We start from the raw sequence: 27,529 nt of genomic DNA on the forward strand, positions 1-27,529 counted from the left end.
CTTTTAAGAGGCGCTTAGCAGGAGCCCAGCTCTTGCCATTATGGCCCCGGAGCAGGTCCGTCATGACCTCAATACATAAGATAGGAAGGAAGAACGCCAGGTCAGCACTCACTAAGGCAGCAGCCACAGAACTCCTCTGCACCGTGGGGAACAGTCTGGAGATTAATATTTAACAAGGCAGAACAGAAACATAGCTATGTAAGTCTGCTCTTAAAATACTCTGCTCTGTACAGAGGACTACAGACCTAGCCTATAATGGAGAAAGATCTATAGCAGGCGTGCGGAACCTTCGGCCTGCCAGATGTGGCTGAACTACAACTCCAGCAATGGAGTTGGTCAATGGCCAGGAATGATGGGAGTTGTAGTTCTGCAATATCAGGAAGTCTCCCACACCAGATCTCTGGGGTTGGGGGCATGAGGGATCCAGACAGAAGGCCCTGCCAGCACTGGGAAGCATTACAGAACCTTTCAAACACTGTTTTGGCTATAGAAGAGCAGCAGCTCCTGAGAAAGTCAACTCCATTGCAGCTGTGGTCATGGTTAAATGGCCCAGCCACCCACACATGGGTGGGGCCCAAAAAACAAGACAATGAGCTCAGCATCCTGCTGGGAGGGTCCACCAATTCTGTTGTTTGGGAAAGGCCCACGAGATCAGTTCCTGAGCACATAGCTGCAAGTCAGGATCAAGAGCAAACCGCAGCTTGAGCAAGTCAGCCCAAACGGCAAAACTATAGGTTTGCCATGAGCAAGGATTGGTTGGAGGGACTGTCATGCAGAGGGAAGTAGGCGAGCCTGAAGCGTTCAGTTCCTTTGCAGCTGTGTGAGGATTCAAACCTGGGTCTCCCCAGGCCAGCACGCCACTGAACCAGCCTGTTAGTCCATCTAGTTCCCCACTGTCTCTTCTGACTGATAAGGATCTCTAAGGCCTCAAGCACAGATTTATTTTTTTTCTAGCTGCCCTACAGAAGATTCTTTTTGAAGTGGAAATGCCAGACATAAAAATTTAGCTCCCTTAAAAGGAGTGGGGGGGAGCGGAGATCTGATGAGAGAGAGACATTTACACTTTTGGCTCTGCTTTGTAGTGTGTGTTTGTTTGCCCCACAGAATGTGGGAAAGGGTCTCTCAGGATCCTGGGAAAGGAGGAAGGAGGCAACAGGCCAGCTTGGACATTCCAGCTTTTTGCTGCTACAACTGCTTGTAAAATGACCATTAAAATGTGACAGGGGGAAGAATCATTTTGGTGTCCACGTGAGGATGAATGTAGATTACAAAATGGTGGTTGCTCAAGATCTCTTTCCAGCTCTACAATTCTATATTCTTCTGTGCTTAAAATACTATTAATAGCTTAAGGCAGATAGGAAGACAAGGGAAAGGAACAGAAAAGCATGCCAAGTTTGCCTTAGGAAAATGTTTACATTTCAGCTCAGAGTGATTACATTTGCTTAGTCACGCTGATTCATAATAACTGCAATTTTTGAGAGGACTGAAGTTCAGGTCATTAAGCTAAACAATATGCATTTAGACCACAAGAATGTGAAAACAGCGGGTTAACTCCGCACTGGTTAATTTCAGAGAAGTACAGCATTAACCAAGGGAAAGCAAAAGTAATTTTCAAGAATTGTGTGCATGGCTGTTTATGCCCTTCAGCTAATAAAAAGAAAACAACTCGGCACCCAAGTAGAGCAGAATTCTCAATCATGAACCATTAATTATACAATCAGCATAAATTATGTAAATTAGCCAACTTGACAACCTCCCCACTCCCTTACTGTATTATGTTTCTGCCAGTCATGAGAAAAGGGTGGGGGAAATGAGTGGCCTTAAGTTTTAACCCCTGTTAAAACTGGGAATCCTTCCTTCCTAGTATCTTCTACTGTCAAGTATAACTTCAGAGCCATTGGTAACTAGAAACTTGCTTTTATAATGTAAGAAGTCCACAGGATGCAGAATTCGGCACAAAACATCAAATTTGTAGCTTGCACTGCAATGCAAATTACACAGAACATCCTGTTCTGAGGATCTTGGCTTTATCTCCTATTTTGCTGTGTCTTACAATCTCAGATCCCAAGTTCTTTAACTGTTTGCATTTTTTAGTTAGTAGCAACTCAAGCCTGATAACAAAGCTGGGAGTCTACTGGCCTTATCAGAACAGGAGATGGTAAGCAGGAACTATGCTATTAGGCAGGAGTCTCAGTGAGAACCTGCACCCACAGAGAACTGGACTGGCACCAAGCCTCACCTACCACCACTGAAATTAGACCACATTCACACCCTTCATTTAAAGCCCTGTGATAGACAACATGGTGTTATGTGAGAGTGCTGGAGGTGAAATAGTTAAACATGTTACCCAATCAGAACCTAGGGGGTAGAGTCAGAGGGACTATAAAACCAGCTCTGGGAGGGGCGAAGGGAGGAGTTCATTGGGAGTTGGGTGGTTGGTTGGAGTGGGAGTGAATTGGAATAGAGTCTGTGAGTAGGTTGAGTTAGTGTAGCAAAATAAGCTGAGTCAGGAACAGTTAGGAACTAGGAAGACAAGTAAATATCTGAGAGGTGCTTTAATGAGAGAGCAGGTAGCAGAAGTTATAGGTCTGGACAGGCAACCCATGATTGCAATGGACCGATACCGTTTATGAAACCACACGCTTGTTAAACTGCAATAAATAAACAGAAGTTTATGTTCCAATTTAACCCTGACTGAACTCAGTATTGTACCAGGTAGGGCCTGGGTGGTGGCAGCGAGAAATAAAGTGGTGGCACAGGGATCAATAGACGGTGAAACCTCCGGGAACCCTGTGTGATCGCCACACATGGTTTCCTCCAAACAATTCTGTTTGTTAAGGGTGCTGAGAGTTGTAGTGTATACAATCTATTGCAGTCAATACACCTGGTGTACACATGGTGCCTGCAACAGTTTCTCCCATTTGCAAACGTGAACCCCCAAGAAATTTGGAAACCTCCTGCTATTAACCACCGAGTACATAGCGGTCAATTGGTAAAAAACCCAGGAAGAAACCTCCTAACAGACGTCTTGCGGAATAAAGTAGGTATAGCCGAACTGGCTCGAGGGGCCTACAGCAGCATGGCTATGGAACCATCATCAAATGAGAAGACAAGGAAATTGAGCCTAGATGGATGGTTAGGTTTGGGCTTCAGGGCAGAAATCCATTGCCCAGAGGCCTTGAAACAATGCCGGAGGCACACCAAAGCCCAGCCAACTTATGGGAAGGTGGTTTTTTTTGGGGGGGGGGGAAGACCTCTTCCCAATGCTTGGCAAGCCTATGTGGGGAGAGAGTGGAGCAGCTACAATGGGGTGCCCAGTGGGGAGCAGAAGGCAGAACAGTAACAGATGAAATGGGGTGGGCAGTGTGTTACAGGAGGGGGGACAGGCAGCAAGGGGTTACAGGCAGCAAGGGGGACCTCCAGGGGGTACCTTGCTCAAAGCCCTGTTAAGCCCATCATCAGCGCAGATTTCAAAAATGTTCAAAACATAAGTCAGTCCAGGAAAGCCTGCCCAGGAACGGAGCTGCATGTGGGTGGTGAAATATCACAGTTGCTTGGCCATATTCCAGGTCTACTAAACAAGCCAAGAAGCACCTTTATGTGATTTTTAATGTACCCTTCTTAATATATCATGTTTGCAGGGGGTGGGGAGTTTCTTCTGCAACAGACTATAAGAAGCCATAAATTGCCCAAGGCTCTGGGAGGCTACAAGGTTAGGTTACATACAGCTTTTTTTGCCCAAAAACGTACTGACTAAAATGTTGGGACTCAATCTAAAATTCAACATATCCCTTCCCCACCCCACCCCCGCAACTAACTACTGGTAGAGCCGACTAATAAAAATCTAGCAAGCAAGAAAAAATATCAACGCACGTGCAGTCTCCAGTGAAAGCAACGATGGAAGTCTGAAGTGTAAGCTTTTATATTCCAACGATATATAGAGAGATTTTCAGTAACCAAGGCTAAAAACTTATAAATATAATATATCAAAAAGATAAACAAAGTCGGGGGGGGGGAGTGAAGAGAAACAACTATCTTAGTCACACAGTTATTCAAATAATTAAGTTTGGCAGGGGTAACCTGTGCCATTTCTGTGTCCATGGAAATTCAGAGCAAAGAAAATGGTAGGGGATTTTGAAAGTGTAACTGAGTTGAGAGACTGCTCTGTTAATTTAGTGGGCCCTTAAGATTGGGACAACGAACTATACATACTCCCCTTTATGTCTTACAAAGGATCATACTGGTATGGATGGAAGGAAAGCTATTAGCCATTAAAAAACCACTCTTTCAGTTACACAAAGGCCCAGCAGCATACATTTGGGGGGGGGGGGGAATGGGAGTAATACTGTATGGATTTCAAAGACATGAAAAGGCAATGCTTTTTCTGGTAAAAAAAATAAGGTGCTGGTGCTCTTCATGTGAAGTGTTGTGGGTGCCAGCACAAAATGGTTGCTAATAGGTTGGTGTGGGCCTAGCCAGTACTCCATCCTGATAAATACTGTCACCAGATAAGAGCATTGCTTATAGCAGAGCCTTCCAAACTGTGTGTCGTGACAGGTCAGTGTGTCAGCTACAGTGTGTAGGTGAGTTTTGTGAACGCTCCCTGTGCTCCTCTCAGGGCTGAAAAGGAGTTAGTTTAACCTCCGGTTTGCTAGCAAAACTGAATTACTGTGTTATGAAATGATGCGTATCTAAAAAGTGTGTCACCAACATGAAAAGTTCCCAATAAGAAATTATTCCCAAATAAAATAAGGCCTGCTGGTGTCATAATACTAGACCATGGTTAGGTAGAAACCATAGTATGGTGCCTTAAATGTTGCTGACATCCCAGAACACATGCAGTAACAAGTTTAGCTAAGCCAGCCACCTGCAGATCAGTTCACATCAGAACTGAACAGGGTTAAATTCCTCAGCATCACTCACTTTAAATCATGGTTTCCAATCCTAGTTTGAAACCAATGCTTAACCTTAAGCCTAACTGTGGTTAAGGGGGAAAAACAAACCATGGTTACACAGCATTGGGGATCTGTAGCATTTTAATATTGCTACTTCTTTCAGAATGAAGAACTGCATGAATTTCCTTACTGAATAGCAGAAACTACTAAAAAATTGGAGAACCCACGTTAGAAAATGAAAGTGAGGACTGTGGAAACAAAGACTGACTCAAGAAAGAAATATAAGTATATTTTTCCAATTGGATAAAGCAGAGCGATCACTTCAGGCTTTTAAAACCACCTCCAAATGACAGAAATGTTTACCACTATATGTGAAGACTATTCTTGTAGGCAGTGATCTACAAGAATAATTTTCACATCTAGTGGTAAACATTTTAGTCATTTGAAAGTGGTTTATCCAATTGGAAATATTACACACTGGGGTTCAAACTAAGGTAAGTTGGACTATCTGATGCACACCAAGGACACTTACTACAGGAATATGTCAACATGGTCATTCACCATCATTGCCAAATTACCAAGCAATTACTTGCTTCTGTGTTCAGCCAGTTTATAGACAGATTTGTTCAGCACAACTATCTAGCATCAGACGACACACAAGCCATCAAGAGCAGTCTCAGTGGACTGGAAAGCGAGACACAGACTTACCATGTTTACAATTAGGTCTGGGAAGAAGATCTAGAGTTATTAAAAGAAGCCTTTTGAGCAGGAACAGGTATGTTTATAATAAGCCTGCAGTAATTGGGAGACTCAAGGTTGGATTATACGCTGCTAATTATGTATGCATCTACTTTTAATTCTCCATCTGCGATTTCTCAGAGACTATTTACAAAACGGTTTCCCTATAGACTGTCTAGATATTATTGATTATTTTTTTTCCTGTTACCATTGTTGTCTGTTACTAATGGGGCTTGAAATTAAAACAGCTTAATGTTTACTTTGCTTGCAGGCCGCCATCCATAACACAAGATTGTCTCCAGGATCAGAGTTTATCTAGAGTGTCAATCCGGTTTACCAGCAGAATCGCAGAGAAATGTAACAAAACACACAAAATACAAACAGAACGTATAAAATGTCAATTAAACTGCAATGTGCCATACAAATAAAAAAATAACCATGCCAATTACTATGGAATAACCAGTAATGGTCCATTTCCACTAAGTGTAGTCTTTATCATGTTAGTATGACAAAGCCCTAATTTCTTGTGAAAAAATGGACAATTGAGTATTCCATAGCAATTGCCATTATTTATGTATTGTTTATATGGCACTTTGCATCTATAAAAGTATTAAGATTCTCATAAGTTCTGGGGCTTGATTGTGGAGTTGCAGAAACGACCCACAGTGTTAGAAACTGGGGTAGAAGAGCTAGGAGCCAAATGACTTCTGGGTCCTGGGTTGTGGGTGCCGAAACAGAATGTCTAGTCGCCACGGGACGGGGGTGGTCAACAACACTTTTTATTTATTATATTGATAAGTATGAATTAATATCCAATTCACATAAGTGGCACACTGTTAATATCACATTTTAAGCAGAAATTGTTACTGCATGTTTAACATGGTGTTTACAATAAAAATATTGGCACCATACTTCAGTTTTCCAAACACCCTGCTCTTTATTGTTAAACTCCTTAACATATTGTCTATCCTTAACATTTACTTCAAGGCTTCAAAGCATATACATTTCAGTAATCCTTGAGGGTCGGCCAGGCACAAAAAATGGCACCCAGACTTTTTGAGGTGCTTGTAAATGGAGAATCTTTAGGCGCAAAATGCACCTGGTACCCTACTAATTTCGAACCCTGATGACACGGGATTAATAAAAACTTGATTTAAGATTATTCAACTTCTAGTTAACCACGGTGCAACGTACTCCCTCCCCCGAAAGAGTACCCAAGAGCTTTTAAAATTAAAAGCTCTCAATTCAGTGGAGAGGCAGAAAAGTAGCCATCACAAAAACTAGCAACAGCATGAGCTTAGCTTTGTTCCGCCATCTTTACGCATGTTATTCTTGGCTGATAATGGAAGACAAACAAAATTTTAAGCCTAGCAGAGCTGACCTGAGTAACAATATATATTATTTAGAGAACACACATCTGGCTAAATTACAGACTAAAAAATAAAGTTCACTTTTCAAAACCCTGGGTCATAAAACCCCCATTAAACAAGATGTTCAAAGAGTAGTAGCTCTTGTAATATTGTAAGTTTCCAAAAATAGGGAAATATTGATTTTGTAACTAGTTAACACTACCCACACACTAATTACCACAACTGCAGTGTCTTGAGAGCAGCTTCCTTCACATGTGCATATGCCCACAAATAATAGCAATAGTTATAATAAATAAAAATAGTAACAACAATAATTTATTACTTGTACCCTGCCCATCTGACTGGGTTGCCTCAGCCACTCAATCCATTACATATAATAATAGTATTCTGGAGGGAGTCTACAAGCACTTGGCCCAATTTAACTAAGCACTCTCTACCCTGGGGGTGGGTACCCTTTTCAGCTTGAGGGCCACCTTCCCTTAGTGTGCAACCTTTTGGGGGGCCAGGGATGAAGAGCAAAAAGTGAATGGGACCAGAAGCAAAAGTGAGCAGAGCAATAGATGTGGCTCCTGCCTTTGTACAGGAGTCTACATTCCAGCCGTGCAAAAGTCTGCGCTTTCTACAAACACATAACTTCATCAAGCAAGAAAGAGGCAAGCTTAACATGACACAGAGCAGGTGTAGCCTGAGTTGGGGGAAAGGGCCAGATAGAGAAGTCTGGTCTGGAAGGTCACGTCTGGCCCCTGCAAGGTTCCCTTACCTGTGATCTATTCCATTTAATGACAGTTGCAAAGACCACAGCATTACACAGAGCTCAATAAGAAGAGACAGCTACAGCAGACAGAGGTTGGGGGTGGGCAGAGTAGACATGCTGAGTAAGTTGTCCTTAAGGCTGCCATGCACTTCCGTAGCCTGCTGGCACAGCTGAGCCACTGTTAAGAGATTACAGAGCCTCGCAGTGACACTAAGCACATGGCAGGTCATCATTCATTTATCAGCTTCTATCAGAACAGGGCCTTTGATGGCATAAGTGTCAGAACAAGACCTACGCTCATTCGATCATCATCACCGAATGGCATGTTCATCTAAACCAGAACAGTGTTCGATAGACCAAAAGAACAACTTAGTTTCTCTAAGATGAGCCTTAAGCACTGAGGGCAGCTATCTTTAAATTCCAGCCAACCTTACATGGTGTAGTAAGAAGAAAAACGAACACATTCTGCTCCCCACTGATCATCATGGTCACTTTTGCGTACAATAAAGGTAAAGGGTAAAGGGACCCCTGACCATTAGGTCCAGTCGTGACCGACTCTGGGGTTGCGGAGCTCATCTCGCTTTACTGGCCGAGGGAGCCGGCGTACAGCTTCCGGGTCATGTAGCCAGCATGACTAAGCCGCTTCTGGCAAACCAGAGCAGCGCACGGAAACGCCGTTTACCTTTCCACTGGAGCGCTACCTATTTATCTACTTGCACTTTGACGTGCTTTTGAACTGCTAGGTTGGCAGGAGCAGGGACCGAGCAACGGGAGCTCACCCCGTCGCGGGGATTCGAACCACCAACCTTCTGATCGGCAAGCCCTAGGCTCTGTGGTTTAACCCACAGCGCCACCTGTGTCCCTTTGTGTACAATAGGGGCATCTAAATTAAAATTAAAAGCTCTCAATTCAGTGGAGAGGCAGAAAAACTTCAGATTAAGTCCCAACCCAGGACATAAGCACCAAGCAGATACAAATTTCCAGTCACAAACAATCACTTGGCAGAAATAAATGGTGTCCCCCTAAATAACATTCCACCTCTACTTTGTTTCTATCAATGAAGTAGTGAGGATGGCCTATAGCAGTAATTTATGAAATTTGAACCTTACGGTTCTCAAAAATTATTCCCTTGTCATGAAGATGATGTTGCACTTGCCTTTCCATTAGATTTACTGCCTATGTGTCATTATTGGCTATATAGTTCAATTCTTGTAATAATTTAATAAGATACAAGAATATTAAATAATTCATTTCCTTCATCCTCCCTCCCATTTTAGTTCTTTCAGCTGCTTTATTTCCTCTGTTCATCTTTGCAAAATATCTCTAGGTTTTCCATGGCTACGCAGGGCTATCCATGCCTGCCTCCCACTTAAGTCAGACTTTTATCCTGTGATCTGACCACAAAAATCCCCAGAAAGGACCACATTAATCTGGCAACCACAAACCTACAGTTAAAACTGGAAATGCTTGGGCAGGTGGAAGAAGTGGGGAAATTAACCTGGTGCCTATATACTAAATGTTGATGACTGGCAGGTTTTTGAAGAGAGAGAGTTCCATAATAGAAAAATGTCTGTTTCTGGTGAGGTAGCACACACACACACACAGAGAGAGAGAGAGAGAGAGAGCACAGAACATCCTATCCATTGGGTATGTTCACATCATATGGCAGCAGGAAGTCATTACGCCAGTCCCTGAACTTTTGGGGCATTCTGGCTCAAAACCAGCACCCTGCATTGTGCCAAGCACTGGTAAGACAGCTAACATATTTTGAAACCACTGAAGCTTTCTAACACCAGAGTTCGGGGTATCAATCTTTCTTCTGCATTTCTAAAATGAATTTATCAGGAAGAGGACGGAGAGCAGAAACCTCTTCTCAGTCCAAATGCCATTTGGCTAGGTAAAGGTAAAGGGACCCCTGACCATTAGGTCCAGTCATGGGATTGCGGCACTCATCTCGCTTTACTGGCTGAGGGAGCCGGTGTACAGCTTCCAGGTCATGTGGCCAGCATGACTAAGCCACTTCTGGCGAACCAGAGCAGCGCACAGAAACACCGTTTACCTTCCTGCTGGAGCAGTACCTATTTATCTACTTGCACTTTGATGTGCTTTTGAACTGCTAGGTTGGCAAGAGCAGGGACCAAGCAACGGGAGCTCACCCCATCCCATCGCGGGGATTCGAACCGCTGACCTTCTGATCGACAAGCCCTAGGCTCTGTGGTTTAACCCACAGCGCCACCCGCGTCCCTAGCTACTACCCTCCAAAACGTGTCTCCTCTGTGGCCACTCCAACTGGTCACTATCGGATCAGTTTTTAAGAATCAGTCCCTGCGAGTTTGGAATCTTATCTTTCCTCCTGCCTGTTCATTCCTGTTTACTAAGAGTGAAAGCCTGTGGGGGCAGGGATGGTTTGTTTCCCCCCATCATTTATTAAAAACATTTATATACCACTCTTCCCCTTTTAAAGAAAATTCCATCAGGGCGATATACAAGAAAACAGCAGAAAAAGGTGCATTGAAATCCAAAGTTAAAATAACATTAATTTTTTTATTAAAAAACCCCACCAAAGTACAACAGTAACAATGATCCATGGTAGCAAAACAAGTTCTTAAAAATCCATCACCAGAAGCTGGGTATTATTTTTTAATTAACCCCTCCCCCAGCAATGTGTGGGTGAAGATGTGAATCTTTAATAGTCACTGAAACACTGTCGCGGATATGGGCAAGGGGTTAAATCTCTGTCCAGCACTTTTAGAACTGTTTTGGCACTCAATCACAAATAAAGCAGAAAAACAGGGATGCAGTTATGAGGTCTAGGTGGAATTGCAGGTACATCCTTCATTGTTGCTGATGTTATCCTTCCTCCCCATCACTTTTTACCATCAGAAATTTGTCATTTTAACTGCTTGGCCCATGGCATTCACTCCGTCATTCCACCCAGTTCCATGTGGCCGTGCCCAGTCTCTGTAACCTTCTCCCTACAATCTTTCCCATTCCATTAAGTGTCTATGGAGGTTTCCCTTTCACATCATCTCCACCACCACTCCCAAAGACGCAACTCTGCTGCAGCCTTTTGCCGTCGCTTAATGAGACACAGGATTTTGTTCTCAATTAGCATTGCTGCTGCACTCCTTCCTTAAAATGTACATCACACCCCACTTGCTCGCCCCCATCACTGAAGTTCAACAAACAGTCTTCTGTTTGCTCCAGGCTCTGCATAACCCTCAGCCTGCAAAGGAAGGTGGGACTTACAGACCCAAAAGCAAAATGTGGATGCATGGAGCCTGACTTACGAGCGAGCGAGACTACACAACATCCTCACTCCCAGCACAATGCAAAAGTTAATCAGGAGTCCCAATGGACAGGTGTCTGTGTTTTTCCTGCCGTGAGTGTTAAACACAGTTTGTTTTACCCTAGAAAGTGTTGATTTGCTCAAGAGGCATAGATTTCTAAAAGTAGGCAAAACAGTTGCTTTCATACCGATAGCTGTAAACAGCAACTGCTCTCCAAGGGTACTGGGGGGCAGGAGGGGGCAGGATTCCCAGAGAATCCTATTTAGTCTTCCATTTAGTTTTGCATTTGTGCCAATATACAAGGCAAAAGGAGCAGAAGAGGTTTAGATTTTCCATTTGACTCCTGTGTATGTGGTTTTTAAAAAATGGTATTGCAGTTAACAAATAGGGGCAGTGAAAGCCAGGCACCAGGTTGACACATAATCATAGAATTGTAGAACTGGAAGGGACAACAAGGCTCAACTAGTCCAACCCCTGCAATGCAGGGATCTTTTGCCCAACACGGGGCTCAAACCCACGACCCTGAGATTAAGAGTCGCATGCTCCACCAACTGAGCTATCCATCTGAGCCCCGGCAAGGAGTCTTGCCCTCCCGGACAGCCAGCACAACTACTATAGGACCTTCCAAAACTAGACTGGGATGGGGGGGGTATCCCCAAGGCAGTCATAGGACCAAGAAGTTTAAAGGCATAGCAGCTGGGTCCTTAAACCAGCAGATAACACCAACTTGCCTTTTCCAAATGATTGCATTTGACAAGACTGGACTGAAAGCTCTCCAATGAGAGGGATATACTACTAGTTCCAGCCAAGGGCCAGTCAGGTATTAAGGAACAGTAATGGACTAGATGAGGGCAATAAATTGAAACTCAATCCTGAGGAGGCAGAGATGTGCTGGTGGGTGCTTCAACCAGTCCTGGTGATACCTGCATTCTCCCTAGAGCAGGAGACCTCCAGGGAGAGATTCTCCCTAGAGCAGGAGAGACCTCCAGATGTTGCAGAGGCTGTAACCCTACCATCCACTATCACCCCCAACACCTGTCACAATGAATGGGGGCCTGGTAGGGAGTTGAAGTTCAACAGGGCTACAGGCGAGCCACCTGGCACAAAGGATCAGGTGCGCAGTCTGGAAGCGCTATCAGATCTATCTTTATCACCTGTGGCTACCTCGGAACATTTTCTATTGAAGGTGCAAAATACAGTGGTACCTCGGGTTACAGATGCTTCAGGTTACAGACACTTCAGGTTACAGACTCCGCTAACCCAGAAATAGTACCTGGGGTTAATAACTTTGCTTCAGGATAAGAACAGAAATCGTGCTCTGGCAGCACGGCGGCAGCGGGAATCCCCATTAGCTAAAGTGGTGCTTCAGGTTAAGAAGAGTTTCAGGTTAAGAATGGACCTCCAGAACGAATTAAGTTCTTAACCCGAGGTACCACTGTAAGCAAGTTTAGGAAACAAGCAGCAAACAGCATCATGCAACATGCGGGTGCATTTTCTATTGTAAATAACTGTCTTGAAAGTTGCAGTCCACTCCCTCACTCAGAACATCTGCCCATGTTGTGTGATGCCAATATTACTGCTTCTATACTCAGCGAGAGCGTTCCTGACAAACCCACCCTTTCTTGTTGCACTTCCAATGAAAATAAGTTTTACTACTGTTTATGCTTGCCTTGCTCTGTAGACAAAACAGAGGAGCAGCTGGAAACCTATCTGGGGAGGTGCCTCTTTGAACAGAAAAGGCTAAACTGCATTCCAGCTTCAAAAGTTCTGCTGTCCTGGAAGACTTACAAGGGGGACAAGGCGATATTTCGACACTTTTAAAGGTTACTTTGTAAGATTTAATTTGTGTTCTAGCATGCGCTTGCACTGATGAAGTTACTAATAACCGGCTGCAGAGCATACAAGCATTGCAGCCTAACACCCACCAGTGATTAGGTAGCGTTTATTACATGTATATATTGCCTCCCATTGAAAGAAGTCTGGAATCAATTCATCACCAAGAAAGAAAAAAATCCACGACAAACTCACATAAACAGATTAAAAAAACAGATTAAAACAGCACAATATCATATCATTTGTGCTTCGCAAATTCTTGGGGAAAGGCAAATGTATTTGCCTGGATCCAAAATGATGGCAAGGTTGGTGCCAGGCAGGCCTCCCTGAGGGGAAATTTCTATACACAGGGGGCTACTACAGAAAAGACCCATTCCCATACTGCCACCCTCCGGACCTCCCTTGTGGTGGCACACAATGAAAGGCCTCAGATTATGGTCTCAGGGCCCAGGCAGGCCGGGCTCTTGAGGACTGCATTTTGGTTGATCATTTGAGACTGAGTTTTGTAGTTCCCTTTTTTTGTACCTAGTAAACACTGGTGGCACACCACACGTATACTATGGTTAGCCGTTATTTATATTTTTAAAAGAAACAGTGCACTTGGGATTCTTAGTTATTGCAGGGCTAGCCTTTTTTTAAAGAGAGGGAGAGCACACGTGCAGCATAGTAACAAATTCACATCTCTAGTTCACGATAAGAAATTCCGTAAAACTGTTAATAGCACCGAGAAATTACATTAAGGCAACAGTGAACATTTATTTCCACATTATTCATTCACACAGTCATTAGCCCTACCGTTTGTTGTTCAACCTGGAAAAAAGTATGAATGCCCTTCCCTGACCACCAAAAGGTCCTGTTCCATGAAAAAATAAATCTTTAAGGAGCACCTGTCTGTATACTGAATAGTGCATCACAAGTACGAAGGCGAACAAACTATGCTTAGTAACATGGCAAATGTCAAAAAGTCGGAGTGGAGAATTTCTGTGAGAATATGTACAAGGTTCAATCGGGAAATATAAAATGGCCAAGATGGCTACAGCATGACTGATTTAGTACAAAGCTTGTTTTTCTACTGTGATCACTCAAAACAGGAATGATAGTACATTCATTTCCAAATATGAGGCATTTGGAAGAGGAGTGGGAATCAAAAGTTTGGTTCCCTTCCCAACCTCAATGACTCACACTTAATCATCAACCTTACCCTTTACTCATCTGGAAATTAATTATAGTACAAGTGATTACAAAGAAACATTGGCAGGCCTCACTAGATGACTGGCAAAAATAAGGACACTTTCTATTTCGACTACTATGCCTGTTTGCCCTTTAGGAACCAGCACACCTTGGCTTAGCAACATCACATAGGATCTTCAACTTTAAATTTCGTATCTTCCAGCTTCACCCAGAGGCACACTTACTTGGAAGTAAGCTCAATTACACCAGTGTGGTGTAGTGGTTTGAGTGCTGAGCTGGGATCTGGGAGAGCAGGGTTCAAATTCCCACTCACTTAGTGAGCTCACTTGATGACTTTGGGTCATGCTCTGTTCTCACACTAACCTTCTTCACAGGGTTATTGTGATGATAAAACAGGGAGAAGGGTACAACATACTCCACCTCTTCGGGGGGGGGGGAGTGGGATAAGTGTAGTGCAGAAAATAAATACATACAATGGGAGTAAAAATGCATCAGTTTGCACTGTGACTTTCTGAACACGTGCTTTCCAAGAAAGTCCCATTGTGAATAGTAACGACTACCTTAAGCTCCAATTGGGTTGGATCTAAACTTATAGTGCAATCCTCCACATTTACTCAGAAGTCCCACTGTGTTCAATGAGGACTTTCTTTCAGATAAACATAAACAGGACAGCATTATACTTTAGACTTGTGGTGTTTGTTTGTTTGTTTGTTTGTTTGTTTGTTTGTTTGTTTGTTTGTTTGGCTGTAAACTGCTGTGGGTAAAATGCTCTTGGGTAAAATAAAGCAACTATCAAATTTAATAAATAATGATGATGACTAAACCTCACTGAGTTCAAAGGGTCCTTTCCTAAGCATGACTAAGTTCCCATTCAACCCACTGATTTGTGTGGGACCAAAATGCAACTACAGTAGTACCTTGGTTCTCAAACTTAATCCGTTCTGGGAGTCCTTTCGACTCCCCAAACCATTTGAAAACCAAGGCGTGGCTTCTGATTGGCTGCAGGAGCTTTCTGCATTCAAACGGACGTTTGGCTTCCGAAAAACATTCGCAAACCAGAACACTCACTTCCGGGTTTGCAGCATTCAGGAGCTGATTCGTTTGGGAGCCATGCCGTCCGAGTACCGAGATCCCACTGTAATTTGCTCTAGGTCAAACCCAGTCACTTCAGTCTCCCCATCATAATTTCATACTTCTGTATGGTCCTTACTTTAAAACAGGGATAAACCAATATGGTGCCCTCCTGATATCGCTCGACTACAGTTCCCATCAGCCCTAATTCTTATCCTTGGCCGATTGTCAAGGATGATGACAGGTGTAGTCTAACATCACCTGGAGGACACCACATCGCCCACCACTACTTTGAAACGAAGTAGACTAAGTGGAAATGAGGAAAACATCTTAGTCCTTACTCTAAACCCATCATTCCATGCTGTCAAGACAAAATCCTCTATTGCCAGGGCCTACCAGAAGAAAGCCATCAGAACAGTGGTTCTTAGCACACTAGGAATCAGAAGGAATGCCATCTTCTTCAGGAGGCAGCAACACAGCCTGAGTATGGGAACAGTACCAGAATTCTTGAAAAGGATCTTATGCTCCAGACAAGGGAGGAACAAGACACTTTGATGGGGGGTGATAAAAAAAGCCAAATGAACTTCTCCCATAGCAATTAACATCTACCATCAGGAAGCTGCCTTATGCAAGCCATTACATTAGGCTGTCACAGAGGAAGGGGAGAGAAGGGATTCAAGACCATCATCAGCTCTGCTCCCCCCTCCATCAACTGTTGCCTGGCAACAGCCATTATATCAGGCAGCCACAGAGGAGGGAAGATATACAGGACCATCCCACAGCTGAGAAAACAGCAACTTTTCCTCTCCTTGAACCCCTCCAACCAAGCTGATTATTAGAATTTATAACTAAAAACTCATCCCCTTGTTTGCTTTTTCCTCCACCCTCCTCCTCCTCAACCCATTTTCCTTTTGTGTCATGACATTCTACAGTGTACAGGGACTTGTCTTCTTTTTTCCCTGGTCTGTAAGCTGCTCCAGGAGCCTTGTTGGGTTGAAGAGTTGGATAAATAATTATTTGATTAAATACATAAGCCTTTATTATCATTATTTGAAATGAGATTATAAGGAAGGGACTACAGATTAGTGGCAAAGCACATGCCTAGCACAGAGAAGGTCCGAGGCTCAGTTGGTGGGGTGTCCAGGTCAGGTAGCGAGTGATGGGAAAGACTGCCTGATACCTTGCGGAGCCAATGCCAGTCAAAGTAGACACAATGGGCTGGATGAAGAAATAGCCCATACTTTATAGCAGGTGTGGGGAAACTTTGGCCCTCCAAATATTGCTGAACTACCCATCATCCTTGGCCACACTTGTTAGGGCTGCTAGGAGTTATAGTTCAAAGGTTCCCAACATTAGAGGATTTCCATATGTTTCCAGGACTTGGGCAAGAGCACCATTATGTTTTTCCAGTGTTTCCATTCCTTTCAAATGGGGCTTGCATAGGATAATGTCCTGATGGATTGTGACCCACAGGTGACCCCAGCCTGCCAGTCTTCACAGCACCCAAGTCTCTCATTCAAGATGGCCACCTCACCTTGCCTCATGGCAGGGCTCCCTTTCCAACCCGCACTCATTTGCAACAACCCACACTCCTTTGTGGCACGCTTACGCACACATTTTTATCACCAACTCTTTAACCTCTGCTGAAACTCTAGATGGAATAAACTTCGGGAGATTTTATTTAAAGGATGTGAATAATTTAAGACCGTAAAACATGAGGAAGTGCCTAGGAATAATGGAAGATGGTGCATCACTTTGTGAATTAGCTAGAGGATTGTTTGCAGAGCTTGCACCAACTTCAGAACACATCAAGTTTTCTAACTGCCACTAAACTATAAACAGACCTTGGGAGTTCATCTGTCATGAGAGTTTTTAAAGTTTGGAATGCAAACACAACTATGGAGCCCTTCCTCGCCATGGTAGGTACAGGAGTCAAGCATGCAGAACAGGAACAGGGAACCTGTAGTCCTCCAAATGCTGTTGGACTATACAGTTTCTATCAGCCCCAGCCATTGTGGATTATGATCAAGGGAAGAGATCAACAAGGTTATCACACTGCTGTCACTAGAGCACAGATAGCCAGTGCAGATGCCCAGTGATGCCTTCAAAGTTAGACTCTGAGTAATGCTTTGGCCAAAGCTAATCAGCTTGGGCATGGCTTTCCTTCACCCCTCCCTAGGTTGCCAGTCAGCAATGGGGACCCATAAGAAAATGAACACCCTTCTCCATGCAGAGAGAACTGGATCTAACTTAAAAGGAAAAAACAACTCCAATATCACAGGAGGAAGGCAAGTCATTTTTTGGGTGAAGGGGAGACAATGCAGCCCACCATCCGCTGGCCCTAAAAACCTGAAGAAGTGTGCATGCACATGAAAGCTCATACCAATAACAAGCTTAGTTGGTCTCTAAGGTGCTACTGGAAGGAATTTTTGTGTGTGTTTCAAACCAGGGATCATCTATGATAGGATAAGGGATGAGATGCCGACTGCACTCATTTTTCACAGACAGCTCATTTGAAAATGAACTGTCACAGATGTACCCTTAATGAACTGCTCTCTTTCAAACTAGCGATAAAACAGTCATTGATACCGAAGGAGGAAAGATCTCGAGTCATACTAAACACAAACGTTGATTTGTTGTTAGGAAGGAAATCTATTGAATGTAGGCTTAGATTAAAATTTTAGTATCTTTTGAAGTCTCTTGCTCACTAGTGCACTACAGTCCCTTCCATACTGCTGCACACAGTCCAAGGAGACCTGACCTACGAAAGGGCTCCCCCCCCCCCATGAAATTAATGTGTTGGATTCAAAAGTGAAGCGTTTTTAATGCTGTCGGGGGAAATTAGTAAAGAGAATTACCTACAAGAATGCGTACCAAAAAAGCAAGGCTTCTACGCTAACATAGCATTCCCTTACATATTCTCTACATCTCTTACATCATGGGTCAGCAGAAGATAGTCTATGGGCAATAACCAGATTCCCTTAGAGCACCGAGTGTTGGGCTAGATTGGTCTTGGCCTGATCCCAAGCCCAAGCCATGTTTTTAAAGCAACAGTGCAGGTAGAAGCAAGGATGCTGGCAGTCACTCCCTTATCGGATTACATAATACCTGTTCTGCAAGGGCTATACGGATAACAAATTTGCTTCTAGGCACAGTTCAAAGTGCCTAGAATGATGACTTTTAAAGGCCTTGATGATGGTTCAGGTCCCAAATAGCTTAGGGACCTACTCCTCCTATACCAGCAGTTGATGGGAAGCCTTTTAGACCTGGCGGGTTACATCTTTATATCCGCCTATCCCTGCAGGCCAAATTTGACAGGTAGATGGAACCACCTTTTTCTCAATCATATGACTTCATAAGGGGACAGCATTGACTTTCAAGCACCATGCAGGGCTTCCAAAGAGCCCTGTGCTGTGCTTTGAAGCACTACTGTTCAGCAGGCTTGCCTTCAGCTCCCCACCCATGGTACACAGGCAGGGAGTTCTGCAAAGATTTGCTGCGCAAGTGTGAGGAACTTGCACAGCCAGACCAGGCACGTCCCACACCTGATTTGTTTAAAACATTTTTACACCGCCTTTCAAACCTTCATCCATGGTCACTGCAAACAGAATATTTATTCAGTGATACCCTCCAAGATGGTCTAGCCATACATGCTTCTTTTAAAAGCATGACAAAAGTCAGAGTGGAGCCAACTGTAAGAGGATAGTACTGTAGACCCTCATAAAATGTGAGGAAAAGGCTGGAAGTTGTTGTCCCATCCCCCAAATTCTAATGTTCATTATTTATACAGTGGACTGGATAAACCTATACCCCATTCATGAACATACACATCCCATACGAGTCAGGCATTCACAAGTTTTAAAGTAGTATTACCAATAACAGCAGTCATTCATGTACTGAGGTTGATCTGTTTACAAGTGTCACATTATTCTAACCCGACTGAAACTAGAATTGAATATGACCCTAAGTTTACATTTGATCTAATTAGTAGAATTTCCTTAGGCAAACTGCAAACACTGAAGCAAATAATGCATCTGCCCAGCATATGAGAGAGAGAGGGGGGGGGAGGGAGGGAGGGAGGGAGAAATGGCAAGTGCTTCCTTAAGTCTTTACTTATACTTATATTAATTAGCTCTTAATGAGACTTGTTGCAGGAGGATCCAACATATTAACCAATCTCCTGCAGCCAGGTGAGACAATACTCAACTGAAAACTGCTATGCAAACCAAGTCATCTTCATAGAATTGTAATTCGCCACCAATATCTAATTATTATAATTAAATGGCTATGCTGTTTAGCCACGTCTAAAAAAATCAAGGACCAAAATGACAAATTGTGACTTGTATTTTAAGAGACAGGAATTCCCCTAAGGACTTCTGCTCACAGATGGAATATCATCTACCATCAACCTTGAGCCTAGAACAAGTCCACACAAGCGGCTCAGTTTCTGGACACTATTTTGCAGCTACGTAATGACACACAAGCACCACCTTATTATACAGAAAATCCACTTCTGGCTACACATACTTACACGGGTCCAGCCTCCACCCAGAGCACACCACAAAATCAGCTGTCTGCGCTGCGCTCCTGGCTGCATACCATAAGGTCATGAATATAAGCCACACTTTAACTTTTCACAGTCAGAATTTTGGGGGAAAGTGATGCTTATATTCAGGCCAATATGGTAATAATCCATACAACAGGATATATATATCACAAGCAAAAAGGAGCATAGAGAAGGTCACAAATTCATTCCCCAGCATTTCCACGTAGGGCTGGGTGATCTACTTGTCTGAAACCCTAGAGAGCCACTGCAAGTCAGCATGGATGATATTGAGTAAGATGGTCAAATGGTCTGACTGAATATAAGGCAGTTTCCTATATTCCTGTATCAGGCTGGGCAGTGTAGAAAAACTGATCAAGACACCCACTTCTCTCTATCTATGTCCATCAGAGAAGTAGCAGCTAAGGTTCTCTATTCTAAAGCAGCCTGGTTATAAAATAAATTACCTGACTCCATTTCATCTAGACATGTTTTTATCTCTCTCTCTTTTTTCACAGCAGTGAAGCCTACAAAACAAGATTTGGAAATTTTAAAGACAGATTTGCAATAATTCAGCTGTGCGATCTTCCCCCCATTAGTCAAATCCTAAAATCCCCGCAGTATTTGCATTAGCTTCCTTTTATTTATATTCAGTTCCTCATGCCTTCTCTGCATCCAGCAGCTGACACACACTTTTAATTTCCTCCATGCTGGAGATTCTTTGAACCTCACTGGCTCCTTTCAAGTCTCTTCCACCATCGTCCCCTTTTCATTCCTCTCAGATAAAGTGCTGATTACCTAGAAGGCTTATCTGACCCAGAGGGCTAGGGGAGGCTACTATCTAGAATTCTGTTTGGCTGCTGCTGCTTGCGTCACTGCACATGGTAGCCAGAAGCTTGCTTTCCAGTACAATACAATATTGGCAGCTACAGCTTCGGCAGTCGGAGGGAGGCAAAGGAAGACAGAAATAGGATTCAAATCCAGAAGATTTGGACGTAGTAGCCCTTTGTCTTTTACAGTGATTAAATTTAGACTTTCAGAATGAGAACTGGCAGCCTGGTTTAAGCCACACTTGTCCAAGCACATGCACATAGACACAGAAAAGCAAGATGTCAAATGGCTCTTTCAAGGTTAGGCGTCGCCAGAAGATCCGCATGTGCTCTGATCAAGAGACAGTGGAGAGACAAAACCTGCTCCGTATCCGCTCAGCAGTATGGAGGTGGCGACAGAAGACAAGCCAGTCCCTTTCTATAGGATGCACTCCGCGCTCTCTTTCTCTTAAAGGCACGCCGTGATTTTGAGAGCTCTAAGGCAGGGAAAGGAAATTACAGCTCTCCAGATGTTGTTGAGGATACAACTCTGAACATCCCTGACTGCTGGTCATGCTTGCTAAGGTTGATGGAGGCCCACAGGCACCTCATCCCTGCTTAAAGCTTTCATACGTGGAAATTCTTTTGGTAGATTAAGCCAAGAAGTAGAACTAGGATCGCCCAGTGAACTTCACTGGCGTGCAAGGATTCATCTGTGGACCTCCCCGATACAAACCCAAACAGTCTAACCACTAAAGCACATGTTATGGTTGTTGCTTTCGTTCTTGTAGGTATACTGGGTGTGGTTTTTTAAAGTGAAGTGGCAGCAAAGCATTTTTCAAAAAAATTACGCAAACACACCTATTCTTTAACCATGCATCTTCCTCATGCCACTTTTTTTTTTAGTCCTGCATCTTGAGCTGCTACGACTTGCTTTCCACAGGGAAGGAAGTTGGGACAAGAACGTGCAATTCAACAAGCACTGGAAACTCAGTTTGAATCCGATGCAAACACCAACCGCAGTGATTTCTTTCCCAGCCCCCAGCTTGTATGCACACAGGCACACACACACACACATAGCCCTACATTGCCCTGTGTGTTACATTCTCTAATCCTGGGGCAGCAGGACCATAGACATTGACACTACTAGCAAATTCAATCCCCTAGAAAAGTAATCTCTACACTAGTCCAACTGCAGAGCAGATGGCTTTGTACAACTGCTGGTATAACTCTGTCTTACACTAAAAATCAAATCAGTATTATCAACTTGTTTATCACTTTATACTGAATTGGGCTAAATCCACATAAAAGCAGAAAAATTAGGTATTAACCTAAAAAAAACAACCCACGAGTTCTTCCTTCTACACCTTAGCATGGGGAAATACCTTTTCACCCCTCATTCACCCCCAGCTGTTGACATTCAGTTCTGTTTTAAAAGCAGGTTATGTGAGCTTATATGAGCGAATGCTAGTTTTTTTTTGGGGGGGGGGGACTTATCCACACTGGGGTAAACGTACTTACAAGCTATTTGAAAAAAGCACAGTGCTGGACAGGTTTGCCACAACAGGAATGACACACAAACACATACATAAACACCAACCAACAGGTCAAAACATGTGCTGCAGTTACAACACCACAGTATTTGTCATATTTCCCATGAGTAAAACCAAAAGCAACCTCGCCTTTTTCAAGCATTTGTATCAGCAGCTTTCTTTGGGTGGAGCAAGAAAACTCTGAAGCAGGAGGTGGAGGGAGGGGCGAGGAAACTGCTTAACTCTTACAGTTGTGGAAAGGCAGGTCAAACTTTTAGCTGCTGACAGTGCCAAGACGTAAAACCTGTTCTCCTCAAGCACTTCATATGTAAACGCCAGTGTGGTCTAAACAGGAACAACATGCCAAATCATATTCAGGCTACATCTTGCTTGGTAAACGCAGAAGAAGACAGCTTTTATGGGGAATTATGAGGGAAACCACTATGAAGGTTCATATAATATTACAAATGTGGGTACATTTGCAAGGATGGTTTGCCCTTAAGTCGTATTGCTGACACAGCCGTGCCCCTCTAGAATTCCCACACATCCTAAATTAGATCCAAGTTAAACTAAAGTGGAAAAAATGTGCAGCAAATTCCAAGCAATCCTGAGAGGGATCCATGCTAAGGTCATATGGCAGGCACATCAGCAGCATGAAATAAGTGCTCCCCAAGCTTTTAGTTGATGGATTCGTTAGAAGTTATGAAACCTAATGCAAGAATTGTGGTCTCCCGAGGATTTATAGAAGCAACAGAAAAGGGGGGGGCGACAAATGGTGCAAAGCAATAGCTATCCCAAGAGTCCCAACGCATTGTGAGTTCTTCCTCAGGAGAGTCATACTTAGTTATAGAAGATTCAGAGCATCATTGCAAAAAGCCTGTTAGCTGTAGAATGGAACACCAGCCATGCATCTGTATGTCACTGTGTAGCTTGACCAGAGAGTCTAGCATCTTTCTTGCTTGGAACTAATGCTTAACTATCTGAGGCAAGGTGACCTACTCTAAGTTTTGTTTTCCCTTTTTATGCAAACTGCTTTGAGCGCAATTTGAATCATGAGTGAAGGGCCCAATTAGCGTTGGTGCATTGCCAAGACCTTGGCACGATATGCACTAGAGCCAATTAGATATCCAAATAAATAATATATTTGTGGGAAATGCGGTATATAAATAAATTGACTAAGACTATAGCCCCTCCTACCACAACTGCACAGGACAGAACAACAGGAATTATATTCAAAACGCATTTCCCCACTAATAGCACTTTTCATAAGTCTTCCATGTCTTTACAACAGACATGGAAGGTAGGTTAATATTATTCCCCACATTACCGGGGGTGGAGGGTTTGGGAAGGGGGTAGAAGAGGCCAAGAAATAGGATTTTACTTAGAACCCAGTGAAGTCACAGCAGAAGTGATCCGGGACATTCCCACTATAGGCTCAGTCACTTGATCCTTGTAGTATGTCAGATGCAGAGTTTCCTACAGAAGTTCCCCTTTAGATGTTACCAACAAGTGCCACAAGCTGATTTTTTTATTTTTGGGGGTGGGCAAACACAAACACAAAGCCGGCAGCCCTGATGAGTAACATCTGAAGCCACTTGGGAGTCAGAATTTCCTTTTAGAATATATCACATAGTGTACAGCCTCTAAAACACGGCTAGTCCATGTTTTTCTAAAGAACAAAATATTGAAGACTCAGTGGGAAGCAGAAAATACTTTGCTGCCTATCCTCACTTGACACCAGGTGGTGATGTGGGAGAAGCAGAAAGTTTGGTCACATTAAGGGAGAAAGAGCACTTAATTAATAAACTCACATTTGTTTTTTTTTCAACTACTGATGACAGCAGATTGATGTATTTAAGCATAGATCTGACCCCAAAATCTAGAATGGTGGATTCCTTTTTCAGAAAAACAGTGCACAGTTAAAGGATGACTTCCTGCTTATTTCCTACAGGTAGAAAATAAATTTTCCAAAAATCTTAATATTGAGCTTATCTGCACACTGTTTCTTTTCCAACTCTCATCCCACTCCTTGATCAGTAAGAAGAGTGGGGGGGTTTTATTTTGTGCTTTTAAATATCATACATTTAATATTTTATGCACTCCAGCCTTCCTAAAGTACACTGTTAAATCCAACTGCATAAAAACACCACATATTATATACATGCTTCTGTATATAATTTTATATATACTTAGGCTTTTTAGAAAACTGACAATGCACAAGCAGCTTGGGTATGAGTGGGTACTTGTTGCAAAGAGGTGGTCCAAAGCTTGATCGGGTCAGAACTGCCAATTGTGTTTATAAATCCATTCAAAGCAAATTCCTCCTCCCAGCCTACCCCACAGCCTGTCTCTACAGACACTTTTCTTCTAGCCAAGCACACATTGCTGCTAGAGTTCAGCTGAGGAGAAAAACACCACAGGAGGACAAACTGTGATGAGGCAGGCAGGCATAGGTTCTGCACTCATCCACGTACTCCATTTGCTGCTCAAACATGAATCCCCAACACCCTTCATTCTGTGCGAATGGGGAAGGTAAGTGTTTAAGCGCATAGATCTGCCATAGTCACAACTAATTTGGGCCTCAACTTTTCAATGAAAAATGTTACTTGGATGCAGATAAATATTCCAAGTAAAGGCAACGTGGAGAACATTCAGATAGTGATACCAAACCACTCCCGAATTCAGTGATTGCCATAAAAAAAAGGGTATGAGAGGGAGAGAAATCTACTGTACAGTCATACCTCGGGTTGAAGTAGCTTCGGGATAAGTATTTTCGGGTTGCGTGCTGCAGCGACCAGGAAGTAACGGAGTGCGTTACTTCCGGGTTTCGCAGCTCGCGCATACGGTCAAAATGACGTCACGCGCATGCGCAGACGCATGGACGTGGGTTGCATTCACTTCTGGATGCTAAAAGGGTTCCGGAACAGATCCCATTTGCATCCAGAGGTACCACTGTATATACTTACCACTACATAACTTTGCATGCAGAAGTTAGGAAGTTAGTTAATGCTGGAGGCAAGCCTAAGGAAAGGTACTTGGGAGGAAGCAGTGTGAAGCCTAGATTGTAGCCAGGCAAACACATGCAGCATGCAACAGGTTCCACAGTACTTTTATCTAGTTTAAAAAAATAGTGAAGTTGCTGTAGCCTTTTCCTAAATATTATCCCCACAGAAATGTGTGTAAATAATCAGTGGGGACAGTGGCTGCAAACCTATGAGCACCTAGCATAGGACTGCCATTCAACTTAGTGGGGCGCACTCCCAAGTAGACACACACAAAGGATTGTGCTGTTTAAGGCCTTTAGAAGTTACAAAGATCATTTAGAAGGGTAGAAATGCATTTGAAGCACCCACACATACACAAGGCTAGTAGATAGACTGGAAAAAGGAGTAACAAATAAGATTCTTTCCTGAGTAACGTAAAGGCCCCATCAGCACTATGTATTTAAAAGCAGTAACAAGCCACTTTAAACAGGCATGGCTTCCTGCAAAGAATCATGAGACCTGTATTTTGTTAAGGGTGCTGAGAATTGTTAGGAGACCCCCATTCCCCTCACAGTGTTACATTTCTCAGTGTAGTTTAATAGCCAATCCCTTTCCCTAGGGAACATTGGAAACTGCAGCTCTGGGAGGGGAAGAAGGGTCCTCCTAACAACTCTCAGCAGCCTTAATGACAGTTCCCAAAATTGTCTGGGAGAAACCATGGCTGTTTAAAGTAGTGCAGATGGAGGCCTTAGACACAGGTTACCTTTCATGGAGCCTAAATATTTCACTCCAGAATGTATTAATTATATGAAATAAGCAGGTCAGCCCATTTTGAGGAGAACCAGCATATCCTTTTAAAAAAATAATGCTTTACTTTTCCTGGCTGCATAACTGCACCTCCCTTCTCTCAGAACTTATCGTTTCAACAATCTAGCACCATGCCAGGAACACAATTCATTTGGACTTGGTATGAATTACACACCAAATATTAAATAAACAGCGTCCACAGAGAATTCGCTTGCATTATTAAATTACATTAAGTAATTTATAAGTGTGCGCGGCGTGCACATGCATACACAAGCGTGAGATTGGGGTGGTTTTTCCCCGCCCCACCCCCACCCCCTTCCCTTCTTTCACAAATTCAGGATTTCACATTACTACAGTAAACAAGCCAAACAAGTCTCACTTCAAAAGCCATTACGCTGTATTCATTTCGACATATTTGAAGTGGGGGGGGGGAGAGAGGCATATCCCTCACACCACGCCGCTCCCACCCCTCAGAAAAATAACCCTGAGAGAAGTCTGATGTAATATACTCTCTCTTTCTCAATGGCTTTTAAACTGCACACAAACACATACAAATTGAGATATGATCAGAACCCCAAAGGGAAACTAATGGAGAGAGGCAGAGAAGATATATATACGAGGGGAAGCAGTCTGAAGGTAAACAGGCAGGGCTCTTACTAAACCCATGAACCATTTACCCCCCACCCAGCCAGCCACTTCTGCCTCCAGACGTTCACAGAAACACAGGGAGGGCTGTAGAAGAAGATACCCTTACAGACACACCCTCAGGTCGGAGCAGACGGAATAGCCACCGTCCATTAAACCCCACCCCACCCCACCCCAGGCGCTTCAAGGGAAACACAGCCCCGAGGTGGAGCTGGGTGGGTGGGTGGAAAGGAAGCCCTCGTTTGGTTCAAAAGTTTAAAGGGAAACGCCGAGGGATTGGACTGGGGGAGGGTCGGGGTGGGGGGGAAGAAGAGGGCGACACCATGTCTCGCAGCCTGGGCTGGGCGCTACAATGTGCCCGGAGAGGCTTGCCCAGTGTCTGGGCTGGGTGCTTCTCTCCCCTTCGCAACAGCCCTTGCCCACTTCCTGTGTGTGTGTGTGCGCGCGCGCAAGAGGGCGAGTGTGTGTGTGTGTGTGTCTAGGGGAGGTCCTCCCCCCCCCTTACCCCTGCCGTGAAGGCGAAGGGAGGCGACTGGCTTCCCCCTCCGCCGCCCCCCCCCCCCAGGAAAAGCAAGCGAGGTCTCCCCGCCGGCGCTGCCTTCCCTCCTACCTACCTGGATGTAGTTGTTCTCGCAGTAGTCGGCGACCCTGGTGAGGTTCTGGTAGCTCTCGAGCAAAGCCCGCTTGCCAGAAGGGATTTCCTCCTCTAGTAACATCTGCAGCTCTGCCATTTTCCACCCCTCCGCATCGCTTCCTCTTGCATTAAAGAGACAGCGGGAGCTCCGCAAGCTCGCCAGCCAGCCCGCCTGGTATTGTGGGATTCCTCCTCCTTCTCCTCGCCTCGCTCTCGCCACAGAGACTTCGCTTCCCCCCGCCTCCCACCCACACCGAGCCGCTCTCGCTCTCGCCCGTCCCTCGCCTGCCTACTTTTTCGCCCGCCTTCCTTCTCAGCCGCCGTCCCCCTCCCCCCCGCCCCGCAGGAAAAGGCGACCGCAAGGCACGCCGGGAGATGTAGTCACGGCTCTTTCTTGCCTCCCTCCCTTCCTCGTTCCCGCTTTGCTCGGTCT

At 44.1% G+C, this 27,529-nt stretch overlaps 1 protein-coding gene across 10 annotated transcripts in view; it reads right to left on the bottom strand.

Annotated features, from left to right (window-relative positions):
* The window catches only part of ABI1 (abl interactor 1), a 95,156-nt gene extending 67,801 nt beyond the window's left edge, over positions 1-27,355 (bottom strand). For 3 of the 10 annotated variants that reach the window (XM_082193800.1, XM_082193802.1, XM_082193798.1), the window contains exon 1: positions 27,077-27,355. In XM_082193800.1, coding sequence (XP_082049926.1) covers positions 27,077-27,193 — 117 coding nt within the window. In that variant the 5' untranslated portion in view covers positions 27,194-27,355. The remainder of the gene's footprint in view (positions 1-27,076) is intronic. The other 7 variants (XM_082193807.1, XM_082193804.1, XM_082193801.1 and 4 more) reach the window with 4 other exon arrangements.
* Between the last annotated feature and the right edge of the window lie 174 nt (positions 27,356-27,529).

The sequence above is a fragment of the Podarcis vaucheri genome (genome assembly GCF_965113315.1).
Source record: "Podarcis vaucheri genome assembly, chromosome: 12".
Lineage (NCBI taxonomy): Eukaryota > Metazoa > Chordata > Lepidosauria > Squamata > Lacertidae > Podarcis > Podarcis vaucheri.